The following is a 25,189-nucleotide window of genomic DNA, read 5'->3' on the forward strand; positions in this document are numbered from 1 at the left end:
CTCTCTTTTTTCATGGTTAGTCTAGCTAAAAGTTTGTCAATTTTGTTTATCTTTTCAAAGAACCAACTCTTAGTTTTGTAAATCTTTTCTATTGTTTTCCAGTTCTCTATTTTATTTATTTCTGCTCTAATCTTTATTATTTCCTTCCTTCTGTTTTGAGTTTAGCTTGTATACCTATATTTTAAGCTAGAGTCAAATTATTCACTTTGTGCATACTAAATGAAAGTTAAGATACCACAAAATTTGGAAACTGAAGTTGTGAAGGCTGTCTATATTTTCTAGTGCTGTTCTTTTCAGCTTAAATACATTGAAAATTGAATTTGTGTTATTAGTCTCAATTTTTTAACTTTCCATTATTTAAAAAAAATGCATTCATTCTCCACCCCACCCTTCCCCCACCAAAAGACTCCATGGAAGTTTTATTTTGCAAATGCATCTGCTTCTCTGTTTTCTTTTTAACTGCATCAAGTCTGAACTTAATTCTTGACTCAACTTCTCAACCCTTCTTCTGAGATGGAAATGTACAGCTGAAGTATGAAATAGCCTACAGTGACTATTTTTAGGACTAGAATTCATTATCTATGCTGAAATTTGACAGTATACTTACTTGGTTATCATAAGGTTATACAGGTAGAATTTAGGGAGATTCTCAGCTCTTCAGGTATACTCAGAAGAAGTAAAGTCAGAAGAAGCATACTAAATTTTTTAGCCAGTTTTAATCAAGTTGAGTGATTGTGTATCAAAGCTTGTAGTGATAATCACAAGTAGCCTTACTCAAAATGACACCGTAATTACTATCACATGTATACCCTTCTCATTTTAAGGTTTTGCATATACCTTTGCTTGACCAAATAGATCTCTTGTTATTTTAAGACCTCTGTTTCAAGTCTTCTTTCTAGAAATTTTCTTAAGCATTTCACTCCACCTAGGATATGCTTCTTTCACTGCAACTGAAGAAATCCTAAAAATTCTTTAGGGCCTCTATGAAAATCATCTCCATTTTGATGTGTGTTCCATAGTTCCATGTTCATATGAACCTGATGACATTTATCTTCTTTTTTATTTATTTATTTTTTGGCCATGCCATGTGGCTTGCAGGATCTTAGTTCCCTGACGAGGGATTGAACCCAGGCCCCTGGCAGTGAAAGTGCCAAGTCCTAACCATTGGACTGCTGAGGAATTCCTGCATGTATCTTCTTATAACTCTATGATCCACCTCTAAATTAGGTATAAGCTCCCTGAGAACACTGTCACCAATCATTTTGTTTCTCATGGCACCTAGCATATACTCAGCTTACAGGCTCAGTAAATGGTGAGTTGAACTACAAATTTGAAAGTATGTGTCAAAAAGTATACCGTAAAAGTTTGTCATGTATAGTAATACAGATATAATGCTTACTTTTACAGAAAATGCCACATGAGACCTTTTAATAAAGTCTAATATTCTTCAAGTAAGTAGCATTTAAACTGAAAAGAATAGGTTATTTCAGTTCCTCTCTATAGTAACATCTTGTGGTCACTTGCCAGATCATGAAATATATGTTCAAGAAAATTAATGAGGGCTTCCCTGGTGGCACAGTGGTTGAGAGTCCACCTGCCGATGCTAGGGGACACGGGTTCGTGCGCCGGCCCAGGAAGATCCCACATACCGCGGAGCGGCTGGGCCCGTGAGCCATGGCCGCTGAGCTTGCGCGTCCGGAGCCTGTGCTCCGCAACGGGAGAGGCCACAACAGTGAGAGGCCCGCGTACCGCAAAAAAAAAAAAAAGAAAATTAATGAAAGAGCTTTTTAAACTTTGTGACTCTTGACTTATACTTATTACCAAAAAGACTGAATTCTTATGCAGCACATTTTAATTTCAATTATTTAAAGCTTAAATTAGCTTGGAGGTACTTAAAATCTTTGATTGGTAGCTCTGTGGCACTCTTCCAAAGGTGGAAATGCCAGAGTGGGTTCTGAGGAAAGATTTAGAGTTTTGAAAGTATTCTGAATGAAGAAACAGGAATACAACGTTTTCCCAGCATTGCTTCAATAATGCCATTTTAAGCATCATCTCAAAGCATTAACGGCAGTTAAGATGAGATCAGCCAGTTTTCTTTTTTTCTTGGCTGCAGTGATTTCACCATCTCTTCATGCTGCCTCTTGCCACAAAGAGAACATTTAAACATGGGAAAGAGTTTGCCTTGAATTGTAAGAAACTGAAAGGGGACCAGAGTGACAACTCAGTTCTGGGATTCTAACCCATAACCTCTTTGAGCAGAACGGTGTAGAATTTTTATGCAACGCCATAAATGGGTGGCCTGAGGAACATTTTAACTATAAGTCAATACCTCTGAATAGAGAAGTCTGACAATTCAGAGTTCTGTTTTCTGCATATGTGACTAAAGTAATTTTCCCATTAGGAGACTAACCATTGTTTCTTTCTACTCATTGTTCTCCCCTCAAATAAAATTAATTTTGCTTCAGAGTATTTTATGATCTTATTGCTAACCATGGGTTTAGAAGACTGTGTAAAACATTTCCACACTTTGAATATAAGAATTAGTGGACTTGGAGTTTGGTTAGAGTTTCTGGGGGAGATGAAAGAGGACAAGTAGAGTGGAAATCAATATTTTTAAAACCAAAGACTAAAACAAATGGATATTTCAAATTTGTTTATTTCTCTATAATTCTCACAGAAGTGTTGGTAATTCTGGTTACTACAATTCTGTAACCTTTATAAATTAATCTGAGAAGTTCTTTTTCTTCATCCTAATTCAGTGTGTATTTTAACTGGTAGACTTATCTTATGGTACCATGTTTATAAGATGACAAAGTCAGAGTGCTTATGCCCACTGAAAGATGGAAAGGGACCAAGGAAAAGCTACAACTTTTAGAGGGTTGGTGACATTTTAAATATACATTGCTTCAGATTTATATTGCATATACCATATTCAAATATAATTGAAGTATAAACATGACAATTTGATACAAGTTAAGACAGAAAATGTATGATATTTTCTATTAGATTTTTTCTCTAGAAAATTCTATTTTTGTTCTATGAAAATGCCATGAACTTGGATTATTCACTGATCTATTAATTTGAAATTATTTTCAAACAAAAAGCTAATTCATCTTTTAGCAGATTTAGTTACAGTCATGATAACAGATATAACTGCGTTTATTGGGCAAATCATTAGCCAAATCAACCTTTAATTCATCCTTTGGTGTGACATATGAATTTGTGATATCCCCTAAATAATGCTCTGGTTGTATGGAAATTACTTTGTACGTAATTAGGTCTTATTTTGAATTCAAATAGCATTTTTGATACAGACATAGTGTAAGTATATTTTTAGTTTTTTTCAATGTTTAGATTTGGTGAGTTTACAATCCTTTTTTTAAAAAAAATTTTTTTTCTTATCTTTCCCACATGCCCTATGAAGATTTACATCAGTGCAATGCTACATTACACCCTGAGAGTAGCCTTTCTCTTAACTTTATAGACATAAATTAAATGGTCTATTTAGCTCACACACAAAAAAATTAGCCATTTCTGAGTATTAGAGCAAAGTAGGATAGTTTAATATAAGTAAAATTTCTGCCGGGATTTTGAATTTTCCTGTTTGTCTTTATTTTATTTTTAAAATTATGCTTCAAGGTTGTTTTATACTGTATTCAACACTAGTGCTGAAGACTGTACTCTGTGTAATGCACAGCATATTTGGAAGCATTTAGAAAGAAACAGGAGTTTTGTGGTCATGTTATCAAAAGTTTAATTGTTCATTTCAAGGCTGAAGAAATCTTTGATGGGAGAACTATTTCTCTTTAATATATGAGCATATTGGCACTTTTGATGTTTAGAAGATAATATGAAAAGCTAAGTTTCCTATTCCTATTTTATTCAATATTACCCTTAATTGGATTCTTTATATTACTGTAGTTTCTCATCTCTAATCTGATTTTATTTCCATTATTTAAACTTAGTACATAAAAACTTACTTTATGTCAGTCTGCATGCTTCCATTACATTTTTATGTGATGGACAATTAGGAGAGGCTTTCTTGATGTGGCAGGTGGGTACACAGACATCCCAAAGGCTATGTTTATAAGATTTAATCTTAAAACCAAGTATTTGTCTCTAAAAATATGTATATATGATGTAAATCACTTTGGGCATTAATTAAATGACTGCTACTCTTAAAATTACCAAGAAAGATTTGTTACCATTAGTTACAGAGTTTTGAGTCACTGTTTCAAAACATTTCGTTTTGAGATTTTGTAGCCATTTCTGAATATTTTCATCAGGACAGAAGAGATTTTGAGCTAAAGCCAAGAGCCCTTTCTAAGGAAGAGTTTAAGTATTAAAATGGTAATGTTATTGGAAGAAATTAGACAGGGAAAATAGTTTTTACATATTTAATTTGAAGTTAAAGCAAGACTTGCAAATGTGCATGTCTCTGGCTTTCAGAGATAGACTCAGAGCTCTTTACACCTAAGTTGTGGATATTCTGCTAGACCACAAGTTCTCATCAATGCCTCAAGATCCATGTACATATTAAAACTGCATAAAATCATCATATATATCTGAATTAGGGTTTTCCAGTGTGTGATATTCCATAGGATGTTGGTTTCGCAGGTTACTCTGTAAACTGTGATTCTGTACTCAAGGTATGTCTGGGAAATGCCATACACACACATCGCCTTTTTAGGGATCCCAGAATCATATTAAAGGCTTTGAGGGCTTTCTTTAAAGTTTGAAATTTATTTGTAACCCAGTTTTCCCTACTTATTCTCTCTCAGCCTGGTCTTTCCCTTTAAAAAAATACATATTAATAGCCAATAGAACTAGTGGTTTATATATCACATATGATGTGATCTGGTTCCTATAGTGTGGTTATTTATTTGTTTTCTTCCACCTATATGTACAGACTAATCTCTAGCGTATTGAGCAGTGCACTTATAAAGAGACTTGATAGAGATATGAAGACGGTATCATTTTGGGATGGACACCACTGCCCAGATTCTGCTCCTTAATTTGAAAATCCAGAAAACCAATTTTATCTTTCTCTCAGAGTTGATTAGATTGATGGAAAGTGCTTTGTCTTAATCAAATGCACATGAGGTTGATGTTTAAACAAATTTATGTATTTCTCAGTTCATAATCAGAAATTCACATTTCTAGTGATCAAAATATGATTTATGTGCGTTGTCCAAAGTATTGATATTTGCATTCAGGGTGCCCAGTGTTTCTTGGACTTGGAGAGTTTAAGGAATATTTTTTTGTCTAGACCTCAGTGAAGAAAGCTTAGCCATCATTGCCTGTAGAAGAATTTGCTCATCTAGTGACTGTACTCATATTGGCCAATCCAGACTTTCTCTTCCCAGTATATGGAGTGCTTATATAACCATAAGGATGCTAAACCTGCTTCTCTGCCCTGGACTACCACCCCCATCTAGCCACACTTTGGCTCAGAGGTTGACAGGTCTGTGTTTCATACCTACATCTGCCCTGTATTAGCTATGCCAGGCTTCTTTGCTCTCTTAGTTTCTACTTACTTATTGGTAAAATGAGGTGAAAAGTATACTTTCCAGGCAAAGAGTAGTCTTTGTGATGACTTATTTCAGTGAGGCACCAGTAGATATTTATCATTGCCAATTTTAGAGAATCGTATCATTTTAGCACTCAGAAAGATCTTAGACATAATCGTGTTCATTTTCCTCAGATTATAATTGAGGTTGTTTTTGGTTTTGTTTTTGTTTTTTCTTTAATTGTGATGCACAGAGGTTGTGACTTGCTCAAAAATCTATATCCAGGACTAGATCTGAATAGCTGGTCTCGTATGTGTAGGTCTTCTCCAGCCAATTTAGTAATTAAAAATTCTTAATACTACTTTTGGATCCCTTAGATTGTGTTTCCAGAAGTAAGAACCTTTTGGAGGAAAAAAATGTATAGTCTTTTTATTTCTATTTTGATACCAGTTAAAATGTACACTATAATTTTGGGCAATATGAAGTGTTCATCAGAGATTCTAACAACACAGAAGATCAAAGAAGATGAGAGTAACCTTCTTAACATATGGGAACATGTTTCTGGTGAACACATGGTTATATAATCTTTTAAAATATAATCTTTTAAAATAACATCAAATAGTTGATGTTTCTCATTTTCCTAATGCTTTACCCACTAGAAAATCTCTTTTACTTTTTTTTCCTGGATGGACAAAAATTATTTTACTTATATTATGAAATAATGTTGGCGGTTTTCTTTAGGACTATTGAAGTATCTTAAATCGACAGCCCATTGATGGGTAATGGGTTTAATAGCATCTCCATTATTAATTTTTTTTTTTTTTTGCGGTACGTGGGCCTCTCACTGTTGTGGCCTCTCCCGTTGCGGAGCACAGGCTCCGGACGCGCAGGCTCAGAGACCAAGGCTCACGGGCCCAGCCGCTCCGCGGCATGTGGGATCCTCCCAGACCAGGGCATGAACCCGTGTCCCCTGCATCGGCAGGCGGACTCCCAACCACTGCGCAACCACTGCGCCACCAGGGAAGCCCTGTAGAATATTCATTTTACCCTCAAGTATAACTTTGTAACCCCCTACAAGTTAACTGAACCAAAATAATCACTGATTGTTTCAAAATAGAAAGAAAACAAATGACTAGGTTGTCATAGTAACTGTAGCAGATTAGGACTAGATTGCTATGAGGATGGAGCTGTTCAAAGTTGTATAAAACTTCTTAGAAACACAGATGGCATGCCTTCTGAGGCACTGTTAGGGAACAAAACACCTTTGAGAAGGAGCAGATTTCATGAATACAACACAGTGCGCAAATGCCAAAATGCCTGTGTTGCAAAGATCCCTAGTATGAAGTTTTTCTGTAAATGTTAGGTGTGTTATTAATTTGTTTCACAATAATACTTTAAAGTCCCCTGGGGCTGTGACAACTTAGGTGACTCTAATATAGTTATCTTGTACATCTTGGTAGTTTTGTTTCTTTTTCCATTCTTGATTTTAGGGCTCAAGACATGGGCTAGTGTATCCAGTAATACAGTTTCACACATTGATTAGTTAAGATCATCTTGGTGAATTGGATGTTTCTTGTATAATTTGGCTCCAAGACTATGTTCAGATCTCACTGTCTCAATGAGACTTGCCCTGACTGTAGTATGTAATACAGCAACCTGCAGACCCTCCCTGGTACTCCTGACCCCCCATCGCCTGCCCTATTATTTCTTTATTTTTCCTCTAGCACTCAACATCGTCTTACTGTACCATACAGTTTATTCCTTATTATGTTTATTGTTTCTCTCCCCAGTAGAGTATCAAATCCAAGAGGGCAGGGCTGTTTGTTTCTTTTGCTTAGTGGTGTACTGCTCTTGGCTACAACAGTGCCTAGCACATAGGCATAGGATATGTTCAATAAATATTTATTGGCTAAAAGAATGAATACATCGACATTTTATTTTTATGCCTCTGCCTCTGTCATTATATTAAAGCATTGCATGATTATGAACCCTGTCAGAAATTACATCAAGTTCTTTTACATTACTAGAAATTATTTTGTTGGATTTATGTGACAATTTTATTGGAAAAGTCATACTCCAGGGTATAAAAATGAAAGCATTTTTCCCTGTAATTTACGCAAACATACTATGATATTGTCCTTCCTGCCCTACTTTCCCTATGGTGTCTTCTTGACTAGACTCTGTACTTTGTACAGCATTTTCTGGTAATTAGAACAGTTTTATTCCTGTCTTTGAAACTCAGCCCTATTCATCTTAAAAGTCCCCAGTGAAGCCTGATTCAGTACTCTTCTTCTTCCCCCAACACAGTCTTAACCTCTGGCTCCAACACTTGGAGAGTCTCAGTCTGAATATCTCTGCCCCTACCGCCTCTCTTTTAAACACCAGCCACTAGGAGGAAGGATGAAAAAAAGCTTAAGGTTCCTTATTCACCTGAACAAGGCTGTGCAGGATTTTGAATGTTGCTGCTTTGGTGGTTGACATTGACTAGCCATTGGATGCCCTCTTTGGGACAGGCATCAAAGTACTGGCTCTCTCTTGGCACACATGGGTTCTTCAGCGGGGCCTGCAGGGGCTCTTACTGCACTGCTCCCTGACCAGGAAGTCTGTCTTCTCTTTGTGTCTTTTATTACCACACCCACTTCAGCTTTGCCTACAGAGAGTCCACCCTACAGCCTCTTTGTGCTGGGGTGTGCTTGTCCACTGGACAGATTCTCAGATAGGATATCAGCAGGATCAAACACAAACAACTACAGTTTCTGTAATACATTTTTTTAATTGAAAATGTCAAGCACTGTATAGAGTGTATTCTAATAAGAGTATACTAGTGTCCTAGTAAGAATAACCAGCTCACAATTAACCATTCTAATTATGAGTGGACTGAAACTGAAAAATGTGAATAACTTTTATAACTTATGAGAAACAAATAACGCTTGTGACAAATGATATTTATAATTATGTTTGATGATCTTTTCCCTCAGCACATATTAGTTTGGTGAGAGTTAGAGACCAGGAATAAGCCCAGTTCGAGAAACAATCCCAGGATTAACAGATACGTGGATAATTGAAAACTGACAAAAGAGCATGCCCATCTTACCAGTTGGGAAACTAGTTGACTAGCGTTGCCAACTGTAAGCAGATTTATTTCTAAACTGTCAGTTGTCCACATCTTACATGCAGACTTCTGTCTGTATGCCTCTTCTCTAATCTTCAGTGACATTTCTCCTGACTTTCCTCCCTTAAATAATCTATATGTTATTAAATTGTGTCTATAATGTTATTTTAAGAAACAAATTTTAAAACTTCAAATATTGGAATTATATAGTTTCTATTGAGGATTATGAAAAACCGGACAAGGTCTCTCTCCTATAACCATGTATAACACACAGCAGGAGCAAAGCAAGTGCTTGTCGTGTGTGTAGCTACTTATTAATGCACTTCTGGAAATGCAGGAATTTCTTTGAGATTTTTGACATGCTTGTGTGTTCACTGTTTTTTTTTTCTTCCAAGATAAGTACATCTTAAGAGATTTCTTAATAATAAAATTGAAAGCTCTTACAAGATGAGAAATAGAAAAGTCAGTTTTGCAGTAAAAATATTAATTCACCTTGTATTCTCCATATTTAATGCATACATAATGCATTATGTTCCATGCTTAACATGTAGTTTGGATACATAAAGTTAGCTGTTGAAAATATGTTTTGGATAGATTGTTTTCCTTAAAAATTATAGCTCTAGTATTAAACTAATGTTAATATTAAATTAAATAATTTTTAACTTCATAAGTTATGCCCTATAAAAAACACTTTGCTTACTTCCAGAGTGGAACTTAACCATACTAATATTATATATTAAGAAAGAAAGTCAAACTAAGTGGAGGGAACTTGACAGATGCAGAAGATAAGTATTGAAATTTGTCGGGATTTTAGAGCACTACCCACAGGGACATTCAATAGACAAAACAGGCCCATTGTCCTACACATATCTTGAAATAAATGTGTAGTTGACACAAATTATCTCCCATTTTGGTAGGAAGAATCTATAATAGTTTTGGAAAACAGTGCCATCTACTCAGGAAGTGTAGTCAAATATATCATCTTTACTCAGTGTTTTCCATGTCAGGAACTAATTAATTCCTAACACCAGAATTATAATAGGGGCAAAGCCTGTCATGGAGGTGATAGAGACATATATAGTAATCTCCTAAGGTTGATGTTGAGACACATGTACTTTAGTAGATACAGTCCTCGCAAGTAACTAGTCTTAAGAATTTATCCCCGACAGTGTGCATGTGTCAGTAAACAGGACTCATCTGGTGATGAGTTTATATATTTATATACTTTCAGTATATAATTTAAAATTTTAAAATTTAAATTTAAAATTAAAATATAAATTATAAATTTATATACTTTCAGTATTAGAACATGAAGTCAAAGATTTTTTATAAAAAAATTATTGCCTTAGGGCAGCTATACAGATCTATAAATTGACTATTGTGTCTCCTTGGAAAAAGCTGACATGAGATTTAAATGATGTTTATTTTTTTTCTCTTAGTGCACCACCAACCAAATCAATAAACCAAAAAGTAAAAGCCCTCTTCACAAATTCTGAGCATCATCTACAGCTTTATGTGGTGAGAGATGCAGCCACCATTCTCAAGTGATTCAAAAGGAGTCAAATGGTGCTGAGCTAAATTATAACCCTAAATGCATAGTGGTGAAATGAGATGCTGATCCATTTGCACACTAATGTGCTATTTTTAAGTCATGCATCATAGCATCTTCAAAGAGGCTTGTCATAATTATGATGGATTAGACTGCAGAGTCAGTCCTAGATGCAGTAATTGTTTCACAGATGCTGCCGATGTGACTTGAATTCATAATAAATTATTGTCAGAGAGGCGGGAGAAGGAACAAAATCAAATACCAAAGAAAAACTGCTGTGGCTAAAACCTGTTTTGGTCTTAAGAAACCAAAATGTTAGCTACTAGTCAAAAGGCTAGTATTTTCAACTGAGATAAACAGACTTCATAAACGTGTACCTCTGACACTGAGGATGCAGGTTGACATACTTGGCATTTTTACTTAAAGTTCTCAAGCTCTCTCTCAATATATTTCTCTCTCTCCCTCTCCCTAATAGCTTATGAAAAATTATTCTGGAGCATTAGCTGAAATCATAGAGTGACCATAACATATTCTTGCACATTTCTATTGCCTGGTTATAATTTGACCGTTAGAATTTCCAGAAAAAAAAAATTGGTGGTATTTATAGCAGACAAAACTACTCTTTTTGGTTCCTTAGAAGGCCATACTTCATGGGGTATATTAGACTGTTAGAATAAAGGGAGAAACATAAATAATATGACTAGTAAGATCTAAATTATGACATTTTGAACTGTGATTTAATTAACACCTGTCATTTAGGTAAATAATTTCTAAAACTGCCTCTTTAGGCTTTGACAAAATGCCAAAGCTGGTTTTAGAATTTGAGTGTTATATTTAGTCCATTCTTAAAGTTTAAGTCACATTCTTAAAGTTTAAGTTTAAGCCTTTTTGGTAAACCTAGAAAGAAACTTCATGCTTTACCACATAATCAAAAACTGTGCATGTATGTGTGTGTGTATACAATTTAAGTAATGAGTTACTTATTACATTTTGATTAGGGAAGATAACAGAGCAGTTAAAGCAGATGAATATATGCCATGTCTTTTCCTAAATTAAGGATTCAATAGCCAGAAAAGTTTCCATAAGTCATTTATTGAACATTACTAGTTTTTTTAAAAACGCATTGAGTTTTTTACATAGTCTCCTCTGTACCTGGTAACTACTGATATATATGCATTCTACTTGGGACACTAGTTCTTCTGCCTCACTGATGTTGATAGATATGTTTGGCGAACATTCATTGTCATTCTTTTAAAACTTAGTGGGACACGTATTTCTCTCTTATTACGGTAAGAGGGAAATGAAGTTAAATTTCATGAGAGAAATTTGGGTTGATGTCATGCAGACCCTGACAGCTGGGAGTGCTTATCCCCTCTCCTGTACTCCTGTGGCACTTGAACAGTCACAATGTGTCACCGTAACCACAGTCTGGGGCAGTGCAGAACCTGTGCCTCTTTGTCTTTGCTCCACCCCAAAGCACTTGCACTGAGTGGGGATTCAGCTGATGCTAGACTGAATACACAAATGAACTAATGCAAGTTGAGCTCCAGTTCTCTCAATGACATTACTAGGGAAAATTTATAAATTGTGCTCGGATATTTTAGAGAAAAATCATCAGCATTCCAGCGTCAATTAAAAAGGTAATCTAGAAAGGTAGCAAGGACGGGATCAGAATAACTCTGTGGCAACTTCAAATTCCATGTACTAAACGTTTACATCTTCTTTTTTGTTCTATTCCAATTCACACAAAGAAACAATACCTTGATGAAATACATGCACAATGCCTTTAATCATGCTAATAATTACAGTCCTACAGATATGTAAAAAGAATACTTTATTTTTTTATCCTAAGCCTGAAAAAAACTAAAATGTTGGCAAAGTGTGAATTTATTAACAAAATAAAACCTACTCCTTGAATTATGCATTTTTCTTAATATTATGTGGCAGGAAGAGCTTCTGTGGAGCTGCCAGTCTAGATCCTGTGGGAGCAATTATTTTGATGCCTAACTTGAGCAAATTGCTCAGTTTTTACATCTGTAAAATGAGAGAGTAAAACTAGATTCTTTCTTATGCTCTGAAATGTTTTGTACATTGTTAAACCATGAACTTCACATTTATCACTCATTTTGAATAAGTAATTTTTAAATTTCTTAGCCTCCCAAAAGTTTTAAATGCTGTTCAGTAGTTCTGTGGGCAAGAGCGCTTTGTCCACTACTATTCTGGAAACAAGGAAGACTACCCAAATAATATGGCATGTATTTGTTCCTGGGGAACTTTCATTCTATTTCCAAAAAAGAAGAAAAGAAAGAAATATGATTTGTTAATATTTTGGTAGCCCTAACAGTAGTGTACCTAGAACCAGCTCTTAACAGTTTGCAAGAACAGATTGTGAAGTTTTCAGGAATTTTGTGAGCTGGCGGTTGAGAGCTTGAAATCAGCCATCATCTGTAAGAACATCTCTTAAGGAATATGTTAAAAGCTCACTGTTCATTTTGAAACTGTAACTAAATGCTATAACATCAAGTGTTGACACCATGAAAAACATCACTGGGTAAGTTTAATCAATCATCCTTTCCAGGTTGACCAAAGGCTCTCCTGCCTATGCCCTTGCATATAAACTTCATAACAGTTTTAAGAAAATATTAGTGCCTTAGTTTTGACTGGCCAATGTCCTTGTAGGTGAGTCACTGTCCCTACTGTAAAAATTGAGTCTTGTTCTAAAATGAAAATTCTCTCTCTTGATTTTTATAGACATAAATTTATTTGGCATTAACTATATTACAATTTTATTTGGTATAAATTACCATATCCAAACCTCCAAGAGCTGGCATTACTTTAAAAACATTTGAATACCGTTAACAGTATGGAGGTTCCTTAAAACACTAAAAATAGAATTACCATATGACCCAGCAATCCCACTACTGGGCATATACCCTGAGAAAACCATAATTCAAAATGACACATGTACCACAATGTTCATTGCAGCACTATTTACAGTAGCCAGGTTGAAAACAACCTAAATGTCCAACGACAGATGAATGGATAAAGAAGGTATGGTACATATATACAATGCAATATTACTCAGCCATAAAAAGGAAGGAAATTGGGTCATTTGTAGAGATGTGGATGGACCTAGAGTCTGTCATGCAGAGCGAAGTAAGTCAGAAAGAGAAAAACAAATATCGTACATCAGTGCATATATGTGGAATCTAGAAAAATGCTACAGATGAACCTGTTTGCAAAGCAGGAATAGAGACGCAGACATAGAGAACTGACATGTGGACATGGAGGGTAAGGGGAGGGTAGGACGAATTGGGAGATTAAGATTGACATACCCTACCATGTGTAAAATAGGTAGCTAGTGGGAATCTGCTGTGTAGCACAGGGAGCTCATCTCAGTGCTCTGTGATAACCTAGATGGATGGGACTGGGGGGAGGGAGGTCCAAGAGGGAGGGGATATATGTATACATATAGCTGAATCACTTTGTGGTACAGCAGAAACCAACACAACATTCTAAAGTAATTATACTCCAATAAAAAAAAATTGAACATTCAGTTTCACAATGAAATAGTATCCTGATCAGTACTATACATCATATTAATTATATGTTCTTGAGTGTAGGAAAAAATGAAGGATATTTCATTTGAATCTCAAATCAATTATGAGAATTCAGAATATTTCTCATATCAGTCATGTAAAAGAGCAGATCTGAATGAATAGAAACTATTTCTGTTCTTAGTCTCTGAGGAGCAAAAGGAATGCCACACAAAAATATCTCTATAGCAAAAATTTACATTCATTCATTCAAAAAAAAAGTTAAACTATGGAAAAAGTTTCCCTATTCCCCTCAATTTGTAAAAATAACCTGTTAACTCTATTTTCACAGATTAGCAGGTAGATATCTACAAAAAATTATCTTGGAAGATTTGTTTTATATATGTTACTGACTTTTATAAGCTTGAAAAAACTTTGTATATTTGTATGCCCTGTAAAAATTATAGCATGAAAGCTTTTTCAGTATTTCTACAGTGATCAAAATGAACAGGTCTCATTTCTTTCTTTTTTCATTAAAAATAAATAATGCTTCCAATATCAGTATAAAGGCACTAGGTGATTATAAGAGTGCTGTTGCAAGAAGGTTACTGGATTGTGTAATATTCTGGGGTGTATACACAAAAAGTGTGGTTTGGCCACAGAAAGAAGTCAGAAGTCAAAGAAAATATTTTTTTTTCTCCCTCTAAAATGGCACTTTATTGGTTTAAATATTCTGAATTAGATTCATAGACCAATAACAAATAATCCTCAAATAACAAGTTATCCTCATCCAAAAATGGAAAAATAATATACAATTTTCCTGTCCTCCCTGAAAAAGTTAACCATTTAACTTTTTACATCTGATGGTTGTATTCAGTAAAGGAATTGCTGTCATGGACAGAATAGTTCTAATAATAGAGTTAGTGTTTAAAAATGGCTGTTGTGTTTAAAACTCCATATTGAAAAAAATTGTCACCTTCATTCTTCTTAGAATCTATTATTATGCTCATAAAAGATTTGCAAACTCCATCCATTGTAATTCTGCCCTTGACACTTTGAAGAATGTCCAAATTATGTGGTATGGATCGTAATAGAGAGTAATGTGTTAAATACTTTTTATATAAATATTTTTATCTAAAAAATTAAGTAGGACTATATATTGTATACAGAGACTACAAGTTTTTATATGATATATAACAACATAATGTACATGTAAATACATTTTGTTTGGTATATGTGTAAATCAGTTTTACAGTTGCCAAAGGGAAGCATTTTTTGCTGTAGTGTTTAGAAAGCTAATTGACCTAGTCTGTGAAGAATTATCTAAGCTTATGTCTATGCTTCTTACTTAATTTTTTTAGTTGAAGTATAGTTATTTTACAATGTTGTGTTAGTGTCAAGTGTACAGCAAAGTGATTAAGTTATACACACACACACACACACACACACACACACACATATATATTATTTTTCAGATGCTTTTCCACTATAGGTTATTCTAGGATAGTGAGTCTAGTTCCTCGTACTACACGTTAGGTCCTTGTTTACCTATTTTATATATAGCAGTGTGTACATCCCAATCTCCCCTACCTCACCCTTCCACCCCCACCCCCCTGCTATTCCCTTTGGTAGCCATAAGTTTGTGAGCCTATTTCTATTTTGTAAATAAGTTTATTTGTATCATTTTTTAAGATTCCACATATAAGTAACACCATATGATATTTGTCTTTCTCTGTCTGACTTACTTCACTTAGTATATGATAATCTGTAGGTCCCATCCATGTTGCTGACATTATTTCATTCTTTTTTAATGCCTGAGTAGTATTCCATTGTATGTATGTACCACATCTTCTTTATCCATTCATCTGTCGACGGACATTTCCATGTCTTGGCTATTGTAAATAGTACTGCTAGTAACATTGGGGTTCATGTGTCTTTTTGAATTATGGTTTTCTCAGGGTATATGCCCAGTAGTGGGATTGCTGAATCATATGGTAATTCTATTTTTAGTTTTTTAAGGAGCCTCCATACTGTTCTCCATAGCGGCTATACCAATTTACATTCCCACTAACAGTGTAGGAGGGTTCCCTTTTCTCCACGCCCCCTCTAGCATTTATTATTTGTAGACATTTTGATGATGGCCAATTAGTAACATTGGGGTGCACGTGTCTTTTCTAATTAGAGTTTTCTCTGGGTATATGCCCAGTAGTGGGATTGCTGAATCATATGGTAATTCTATTTGTAGTTTTTTAAGGAGCCTCCATACTGTTCTCCATAGCGGCTATACCAATTTACATTCCCACTAACAGTGTAGGAGGGTTCCCTTTTCTCCACGCCCCCTCTAGCATTTATTATTTGTAGACATTTTGATGATGGCCATTCTGACCTGTGTGAGGTGAAACTTCATTGTAGTTTTGATTTGCATTTCTCTAATAATTAGCAGTGTTGAGCATTTTATCATGTACCTATTGACCATTTGTCTATCCTCTTTGGAGAAATGTCTATTTAGGTCTTCTGCCCATTTTTTTACTGGGTTGCTTGGGATTTTTTTTTTTATTATTATTAAGCTATATGAGCCGTTTGTACATTTTGAAAATTAAACCCTTGTTGCATCCTTTGCAAATATTTTCCCCCATTTTCTAGGCTGTGGGAGGAGGAAGTCTTTAGCTGGCCTGTCTGCTGATGGGTGGGGCTGTGTCCCCACCCAGTTAGTTGTTTGGCCTGAGCCGTCCCAGCACTGGAGCCTGCAGGCTACTGAGTGGGGCCAGGTCTTGGTGCCAAAATGTCAGTCTCTGGGAGAGCTCATGCAGATGAATTCCCCCCTCTCTATCCACCACCAGTCCCCCAGGAGTCCCTCCGAGACCAGCAGATAGGTCTGTCCCAGGCCCCTATCAAATTGCTGCTTTTGGCCTGGGTCCCGGTGTGCATGAGATTTTGTGTGAACCCTTTAAGAGTGAAGCCTCTATTTCCCCCAATCCTGGGGAGCTCCTGCAATCAAGCCCTGCTGGCCTTCAAAACCAAATGCTCTGGGGGGCTCTTCTTCCCCGTGCTGGACGCCCAGGGTGGGGAGCTCAGAACTCTCACTCCTGTGGGAGAACCTCTGTAATATAATTATTCTCCAGTTTGGGGTCATTCACCTTGGGGGGTATGGGATTTTATTACATTAGTGCTCTGGGGGGGCTCTTCTTCCCCGTGCTGGATGCCAAGGGTGGGGAGCTCAGAACTCTCACTCCTGTGGGAGAACCTCTGTAATATAATTATTCTCCAGTTTGGGGTCATTCACCTTGGGGGGTATGGGATTTTATTACATTGGGAGTTCGCCTCTCCTACCAGTCTCTTTGTGGCCCCGTCTTTATGTCTTCAGCTATAGAGGATCTTTTCTGGTGGGTTTCAGTCTTTTTCAAGGATGGTTTTTCTGCAGATTGTTGTGATTTTGGTGTGCTCTTAAGAGGAGGTGATGTTAGGGTCCTTCTATTTCACCATCTTGGCCGCTTTCTTATGCTTCTTAATTTTTCAAAAGTGGTAATGCCCCTGATTTTGGAGAAGCTCCGTACATCAAAGACTACAAATCAATTTTCATGATTCTGGAAACTAAAGGTTTTTTTATAAAAGGTTATTGATAATTAAGAGTATTGGTTTAGCCCAGAGCTACCCAATAGAAATACAACATAAGCCACATACCGCATTTAAAATTTTCCAGTATTCACATTAAAACAAGTAAAAAGAAACACATGAAATGTAATGATATATTTTTTACTTATTATATCCAATATAGCACAGTTTCAGCATGTAATAAATATTTTTTAAAATTGAGTTATTTTATGTTTTTTGGTCCACACTAAGGTCTTTGAAATCCAGTGTGTATATATACTTACAGAACATCTCAATTTGGACTAACCACGTTTCAAAGGCTCAATGGCCATTTGTGACTAGTGACTATGCACATCTAGCCCATCTCTTAACATTTGAAAGGAAGTAGGTCTAGCAGAAATAAAGATATCACTTTGTTCTGTTATTTTTATTTGTCATTAGGAATTATGACCTTTTGATTTAAGTGTTATTTATTAATATACATGCCTAAGAGTTCCAAAATGACACAGTTAAAAACGATCTCCCTCTCAGTACTATTCTCCAGCCTCCCCATTCCTTTTCCTGGAGGCAAAGTGTTATAACCAGTCTGTTGTATATTCTCCCAGAGCTGATTTTATTTTTATTTTTGTAAAGGTACAGGTTGTGGCATTCTTATACATACTGTTCTGCAGCTTTCTTTATTTCATTTAATTACTTGGAAATACTTCATCTGAAAACATAGGTTGTTTCCAAACTTTGCTAGTGCAAAACACTGTGCATACATGGTTTAACAAATATGTGCATATCTGTTAGATGAGAGTTTAAAACTGAAGGATCAAAGGAAGTTTCTACGAAATTCTGTAGATATTGCTAAATCCTCCTGTATGGTATTCATATTAGTTTTGGCTCCTGAGAACTACGTGACAACATGTCTGTTTCCCCATATGCTTGCCAACGTAGTGTATTATTAAAGTTTTTGTTCGTTGCCAATTTGAAAAAAAACTATCTTGTTGCAGTCTTAATTTGCATTTCTTTTTATAAGTTCTGATGGACATTTTAAAAATATTTAAAAGCCACTTGCATTTCATTTTCTGTGAACTGTCCATGTCCTTTGCTCATTTTTTCCTGTTCGATGGTTGGTCTTTTCCCTGTCAATGTGTATGAGTCCTATATATTAAGTATTATGTAACTTTTAACTTTGCTGTGGGTTTATTTTTACATGCACAAAGTTTATTGAACTTCCTCATCTTTTATGGCTTCTAGATTTTGTGTCACAAAGAACTTGTCCAGTCATTCGATTATTTTTTTTAAGTTTTCTCAGGCTGTTTTTAACTTTTTTAGGGTTTTGTTTTCCATATTCAGAATTTAAATCCATCTAGAATACATTTTGGTACAAGATGTAAGGGGCCGATCCAACTGTATCATTTTTTCAGAAAACTATTCCATTGTTCTAATATATTTATTTGAAATGCCATCATTACCTCATACTATATTTCTATGTGTGTTTGAATCTATTTCTGGACATTCTATTCTATTCCATTGGTCTTATAAACACTCTATTATCTATTTATGTGCAAGTATGAGCTGTTTTAAGTACAGTAGAGCTTTTGTTGCTTTTTAATATCTTTCCATTTGGCTCCTACCCTGCCCGAGCCCCATTATGATTCTCTTTCAGATTATTCCTGGTTATCCAATTTGTTTATTTTTCCACATGAACTTTAGAGTCAGCTTCTTAATAACTCAACCCATTCTTTTAGTATTTTTATGAAAATACATTAAATGAATAGATTAATTTGACAACTATACAAGAACATATCATATTTTTCTACTTGTTTTGTTTTTGTGTTTGGGTATCCCTCAGTATTGTTTTAACGTTTTATTCAGATAGGTCTTTCACATTTCTTTTTAAGTTTGTTCTTAGTATTTTAAAAATATTTTTTCTATTACAGTTTTTTATTCCACCATAGCTGCTGACTGGTTGTTGCTTTTAGGTACCAAGGCTGTTGACTTTTTTTTCTAGCTACTTTACTGTCGTCTGTAACAGTTTTTCAGTTGATTCTCTTGGTTGGCCAGTATACAATCTTATTCTTTGCAAGTGATAACTTTAGTGTTGCTTCCCAGTGTTTGTTTCTTCCTCTGTTTCATTTGTCTTGGTTAGTAAGCAATGGCTATTTTAATAGAGCTTTTTTATAGCCCAAAGGGAAAATAGTCTTGATTTTTTTTTCCTACTTATAGCCTTAAAATAAATTTAATGAGAAAAACTGTGGGAAAATAAAGCATGACTCTATAATGAATGGGGCAGCATTCACTTTATATAATGGATTATTTTTGCTTTTCTGGTGCCCATTTCTTCCTGCTTTCCCTATCATTTTGGACTTTGAAATCTCCATCAGTATTGATCTCAAAAAGTTTGAATGAATGACTGAATAAAGAAATGATCACAAGATGAGCAAATTTATATCAATCTAGTGAAACTGATTGGATGCTCACTCTAAGCACAAAGATAAATAGAGTAGGATATTTTTAAGGAATTCACAGTCCAGTAAGAGAAAGTAAACAAAATACAGTTGAATGTGATATGTTCCGCAGTAGACCATATACAAGATCAAAAAGCAGGATAAAACTGGGAGTGAGTAATTCTTTTGGAAAATCAAGGAAAAAATTCTAGGAGAGGTGATCTGAGACAGTTGTAACCAGACACAGGAGTCACAGGGCACAATAAGAGGACTAGGAATGCAGTCTAGGCAGATAAAACAACAGCATGGAGGTCTGAAACAGCTTGCAATGTTTGGGTATTTATAAGCTGTTGTTATATAGTTGGAGTATAATCTGTGGGAGCAAGTAGGAGGACAGAAAAATAGAAACCTGCATATGAAAAACCATTTATATTAGGCAGGAATTCTCAAAAGAAGTAGGCAGCCAGATCTTGTAGAGGAAAATATAGAATCACTTAGAAAAGGCATTTTATAAACTACACTTTCACCCCTACCCCTTCCCCTGGAATGTCAACACTGCAGAGACTGTGCCTTATCTTCCAGGTGTGTCTGGGTAAACAGTTTGAGAACTACTAATGCAGGCAATATGGAGTCAATAAAGTGTGTTAAGAAGGGTATGACATCAGATTTGCTTTTTAGAACATTCCCTTTGATAACAGTTTGAAGGATCCTTGAAGGACTGGGGAGAGGACAGGCTGGGCTCAGGAGAAATCTTTAAAAAGCTATTACGGTAGATAATGAAGCAAGATAATGTAGATCTGGCTACCTAGTGGCAGTGAAGATGATTCAACGAATACATAGGAAATGGAATTGATAGAACTTAGCAAATGATTGGATATGTAAGGTGCTAGAGAAGAAAGAAAGGAGGTCATCTTTCTCTGTTGTTTTTAGCATTTTGACAAAAAGAATTATTTGGGAAGGAAGTTGATACTATTTACTAATACAGTATTAACTTCCCACATTAGCTGTTGATTTTGATCTTTGTTTATTGTGACCATAAATATTTCAGAGTTGCTGGTAAGACAAGAATAATCCTTTCCTGAGTAGCTCTTGGCTGTCACTCCGAGACATGAAAATGAGTATCACAGTTTGCTATGTCTAGGAATTCCAGTATTATTAGTGCCACAATCCTTCTCTAAGGTGTACTGTTAGTGTTAGATATATATTAATGTACTTTAATTTTTGTTTCCATACGCTTTAGAATTCATTCAGAGGGCAGCATTGTGGATGGCCCCGAAGCAAGCCTGATGGAACAGGATAGAACGAACCATGTTGAGGGCAACAGACTGAGTCCATTCCTGATACCATCTTCTTCTCCCATTTGCCAGACAGAACCTCTGGCTATAAAGCTCCAGAATGGAAGCCCATTAACCAAGAGACCTTATCCAGAAGTAAATGGAGACACCAAGTGGCAGTCTTTCAAGAGTCATTATGGAATACCCCACATGAAAGGAAGTCAGAATAGTCGCGTGAGTCCAGACTTTATACAAGAAAGTAGAGGGTATTCCAGATGTTTGCAAAATGGAGGGATAAAGCGCACAGTTAGTGAACCTTCTCTCTCTGGGCTCCATCAGAACAAGAAACTGAAACAAGACCAAAAGGCCAATGGAGAAAGAAAGAACTTCGGGGAAAGCCAAGAAAGAAATCCAGGCAAAGGCAGCAGTCAACCCAATGTCTCCGATATGAGTGATAAGAGAGAATCTGTTAGCTCTGCAGCCCAAGGAAATGAAGTTAAAGATTTCACTGTTTTTTCATCACATAACTGCAGTGGATCTGAAAATCCAGAGCTTCAGATTCTGAACCAACAGGAGGGGAAAAATGCTAACTACCACAACAAGAACATTGTATTACTTCTTAAAAATAAGGCAGTGCTAATGCCTAATGGTGCTACAGTTTCTGCCTCTTCCATGGAAAACACACATGGTGAACTCCTGGAAAAGACGCTGTCTCAATATTATCCAGATTGTGTTTCCATTGCGGTGCAGAAAACCACATCTCACATACATGCCATTAACAGTCAGGCTACTAATGAGTTGTCCTGTGAGATCACTCACCCATCGCATACCTCAGGGCAGATCAATTTCCCACAGACCTCGAACTCTGAGCTGCCTCCAGAGCCAGCTGCAGTGGTGACTGAGGCCTGTGGTGCTGATAGTGCCAGTATACCAGCTGCAGTGCTAGGGGCCTGTCCCTTTCAGAAACCAGAGCAACGAAAGTCAGTTTTTGAGATATGCCCGTCTCCGGCAGAAAACAATAACATCCAAGGAACCACAAAGCTAGTATCTGGTGAAGAATTCTGTTCAGGTTCCAGCAGCAATTTGCAGGTTCCTGGTGGCAGCTCTGAACGGTATTTAAAGCAAAATGAAATGAATGGTGCTTACTTCAAGCAAAGCTCAGTGTTCACTAAGGATTCCTTTTCTGCCACTACCACACCACCACCATCACAATTGCTTCTTTCTCCCCCTCCGCCTCTTCCGCAGGTTCCTCAGCTTCCTTCTGAAGGAAAAAGCACTCTGAATGATGGAGTTTTGGAAGAACACCATCACTACCCCAACCAAAGTAACACAGCTCTTTTAAGGGAAGTGAAAATAGAGGGTCACCACGAGGCACCACCATCCCAGAGTCCAACTCCCTCTACACAAGTATCCAACCCCTCTCCGATGCTTCCAGAAAGGCCTCAGAATTATTGTGTTAACAAGAATGACATACGGACTCCAGGGACAATGATGGTTCCATTGTGTTCTGAGAAAACAAGACAACTATCAGAACGTCTCAAACATAACCCACCAATTCTTGGTAGCAGTGTAGATGCACAGGACCACTGCCAGCAGTTGATGGGACACAAAGAGCAAGAGATCTTCAAGAGTCAAGACAAGGAACAGACAAGAGACCCTGTGCTCCCAACACAGCCCTATCTGAAACCAGGATGGATTGAATTGAAGGCCCCTCACTGTCATCAAGCAGAATCCCATCTGAAATGTAATGAGGCAACCCTGCGGTCAATTCTTCAGTATCAGTCCAACCCCTCCCATCAAATGACCTCCAGACAATACACTGGAAATTCCAACGTGCCTGGGGGGCTCCCAGGGCAAGCTTATACCCAGAAAATAATGCAACCGGAGCAGAGACCACCAAGGTACCAAGCTGAGATGAATCAAGGGCAGTCTCAAGGTACAGTGGACCAGCATCTCCAGTTCCAAAAACCCTCACTCCAGGTGCACTTCTCCAAAACGGACCCTTCACCCGAAGCTCACAGACAGTCAGTCTGTGCCCTGAGGTGTCATTTCCAACAAAGACCAGATCCCCAAACTGAGAAACTCATGCCCCCAACATTGAAACGGCACTTGAATCAACATCAACAGGCTTCCGAGACTGACCCATTCTCAAACTCACACCTTTCACAACATAAGCCTCATAAGCAGGCAGCACAAACACAACCATCCCAGACTTCACATCTCTCTCAAAACCAGCAACAGCAGCAAAAACTACAGATAAAGAATAAGGAACAGATGCCCCAGACCTTTTCTCATCCCCAAGGCAACAATGATCAGCAAAGAGAAGGATCATTCTTTAGCCAGATTAAAGTAGAAGAATGCTTTCGTGGTGAAGATCAACATTCAAAATCAAGTGAGTTCCAGACTCATAATCCCCAAGTGGGACTGGAGCAAGTACAGAATATGAATAGTATAAATTCCCCCTATGGTCAGATCTTGAAGTCAAATGCAAGCAAAGTGCAGATTTCTTGTTCAAACAATATACACGTAGTTCCAGAAAATAAAGAACAGACTGTAAATTCTGAACTCTTTGCAGGAAACAAGATCCCAAACTCACATCACATGCAATATTTTCCAAATAATGTGACCCCAAAGCAAGATGTTCTTCACAGGTGCTTTCAAGAACTAGAACAGAAGCCTCAACAAGCTTCAGTTCTACAGGGATATAAAAATAGAAACCAAGATATGTCTAGTCAACAAGCTGCACAGCTCGCTCAGCAAAGGTACCTGATGCAAAACCAAGCAAATGCGTTCCCTTTGCCCAATCAGGCAGGAAGTCACATTCAGACCCTGCCCCAGAAGGACATCCAAAAGCATGCTGCTCTAAGGTGGCACCTTTTGCAGAAGCAAGAACAGCAGCAAACACAACAGCTCCAAGCCGAGTCTTGCCATAGTCAGATGCAAAGGCCAATTAAAGTCGAACCGGGATCCAAGCCCCACGCCTGTATGCGCCTCATGTCAGCACAGCCAGAAAACACAATGTGGAAAAAGATACCCAAGCAAGAGATTCCACCTCCGAGCTGTGATAACATGCAGCAGCGGAGCATCCTTGAGACCATGGAGCAGCATCTGAAGCAATTTCAGGTCAAATCATTATTTGACCATAAGGCTCTTACTCTAAAATCACAGAAGCAAATAAAAGTTGAAATGTCAGGGCCAGTCACAGTTTTAACTAGACAAACCACTGCTGCAGAACTTGATAGCCACACCCCAGCTTTAGAGCAGCAAGCAATGCCTTCCTCAGAAAAGACACCAACCAAAAGAACAGCTGGTTCTGTTCTCAATAATTTTTTAGAGTCACCTTCCAAATTACTAGATACTCCTATAAAAAATTTATTGGATACACCTGTCAAGACTCAGTATGATTTCCCATCATGCAGATGTGTAGGTAAGTGCCAGAAATGTACTGAGACACATGGTGTTTATCCAGAATTAGCAAATTTATCTTCAGATATGGGATTTTTCTTTCTTTTTAAAAACTTTGAGTCTGGCAGCAATATGGGAAGGCTCATAAAAACCTGAAGCTTACATTTCTTGTCTTTAAATTACAGACGCTTGTGCTGTGCAAGAGAGAACTTCACTTACATTCAGTTTTTCAAAAAAATTACAAAATCGTGCATGCTCATTTGTCCCTCCCTTCAAACCGTTTAAAACATAAAGGTATCTGTTTTAGCCTAATCAATCTAGTTAACTCTTTGTATATCTCCTGGAGAGATAGCCAGGCAGTAAAAACACCTTGTTAAAATGAGAAAATAACTGCCCTATGCAAACGAATGTAGGAGCTTCTAATATTTTTTAATTCAAGATTGAATGTATTAGTAGTTTTACAAGATTAACTTTTATAATAGATAAGGGGACATTATCATCTTCTGTCTTGGTGACTTAGGGGAAATTTTAATGCCAAAGTTCTGAATATTCATAAAGTTGCCCTTTCTCCGTGTATGCATTTGAAACATTGTGTGATCTATATTTGATATTTTCTCTTTAAAAGTTTCATCTTTTTGATAGAAAATATGCTATTTCCCTTTCTTTTTTTTAAACAAGCATCTTTTTGTTAAAATTCAAGATGCATGATAGGTCTGTTGGAATAGGGAAACATTTTGCTGATTAAAGCAGTTTTATATATATATATATATATATATA

At 36.6% G+C, this 25,189-nt stretch overlaps 1 protein-coding gene across 2 annotated transcripts in view; it reads left to right on the plus strand.

Moving 5' to 3' along the window:
• Positions 1 to 25,189, plus strand: part of TET2 (tet methylcytosine dioxygenase 2) — a 130,669-nt gene that overhangs the window by 68,127 nt on the left and 37,353 nt on the right. For both annotated transcript variants that reach the window (XM_024751888.1, XM_024751889.1), the window contains exon 3: positions 20,974 to 24,434. In XM_024751888.1, coding sequence (XP_024607656.1) covers positions 21,020 to 24,434 — 3,415 coding nt within the window. In that variant the 5' untranslated portion in view covers positions 20,974 to 21,019. The remainder of the gene's footprint in view (positions 1 to 20,973; positions 24,435 to 25,189) is intronic.

The sequence above is a fragment of the Neophocaena asiaeorientalis genome, unplaced genomic scaffold (genome assembly GCF_003031525.2).
Source record: "Neophocaena asiaeorientalis asiaeorientalis breed wild unplaced genomic scaffold, Neophocaena_asiaeorientalis_V1.1 scaffold676, whole genome shotgun sequence".
In the NCBI taxonomy this organism is placed as follows: domain Eukaryota; kingdom Metazoa; phylum Chordata; class Mammalia; order Artiodactyla; family Phocoenidae; genus Neophocaena; species Neophocaena asiaeorientalis.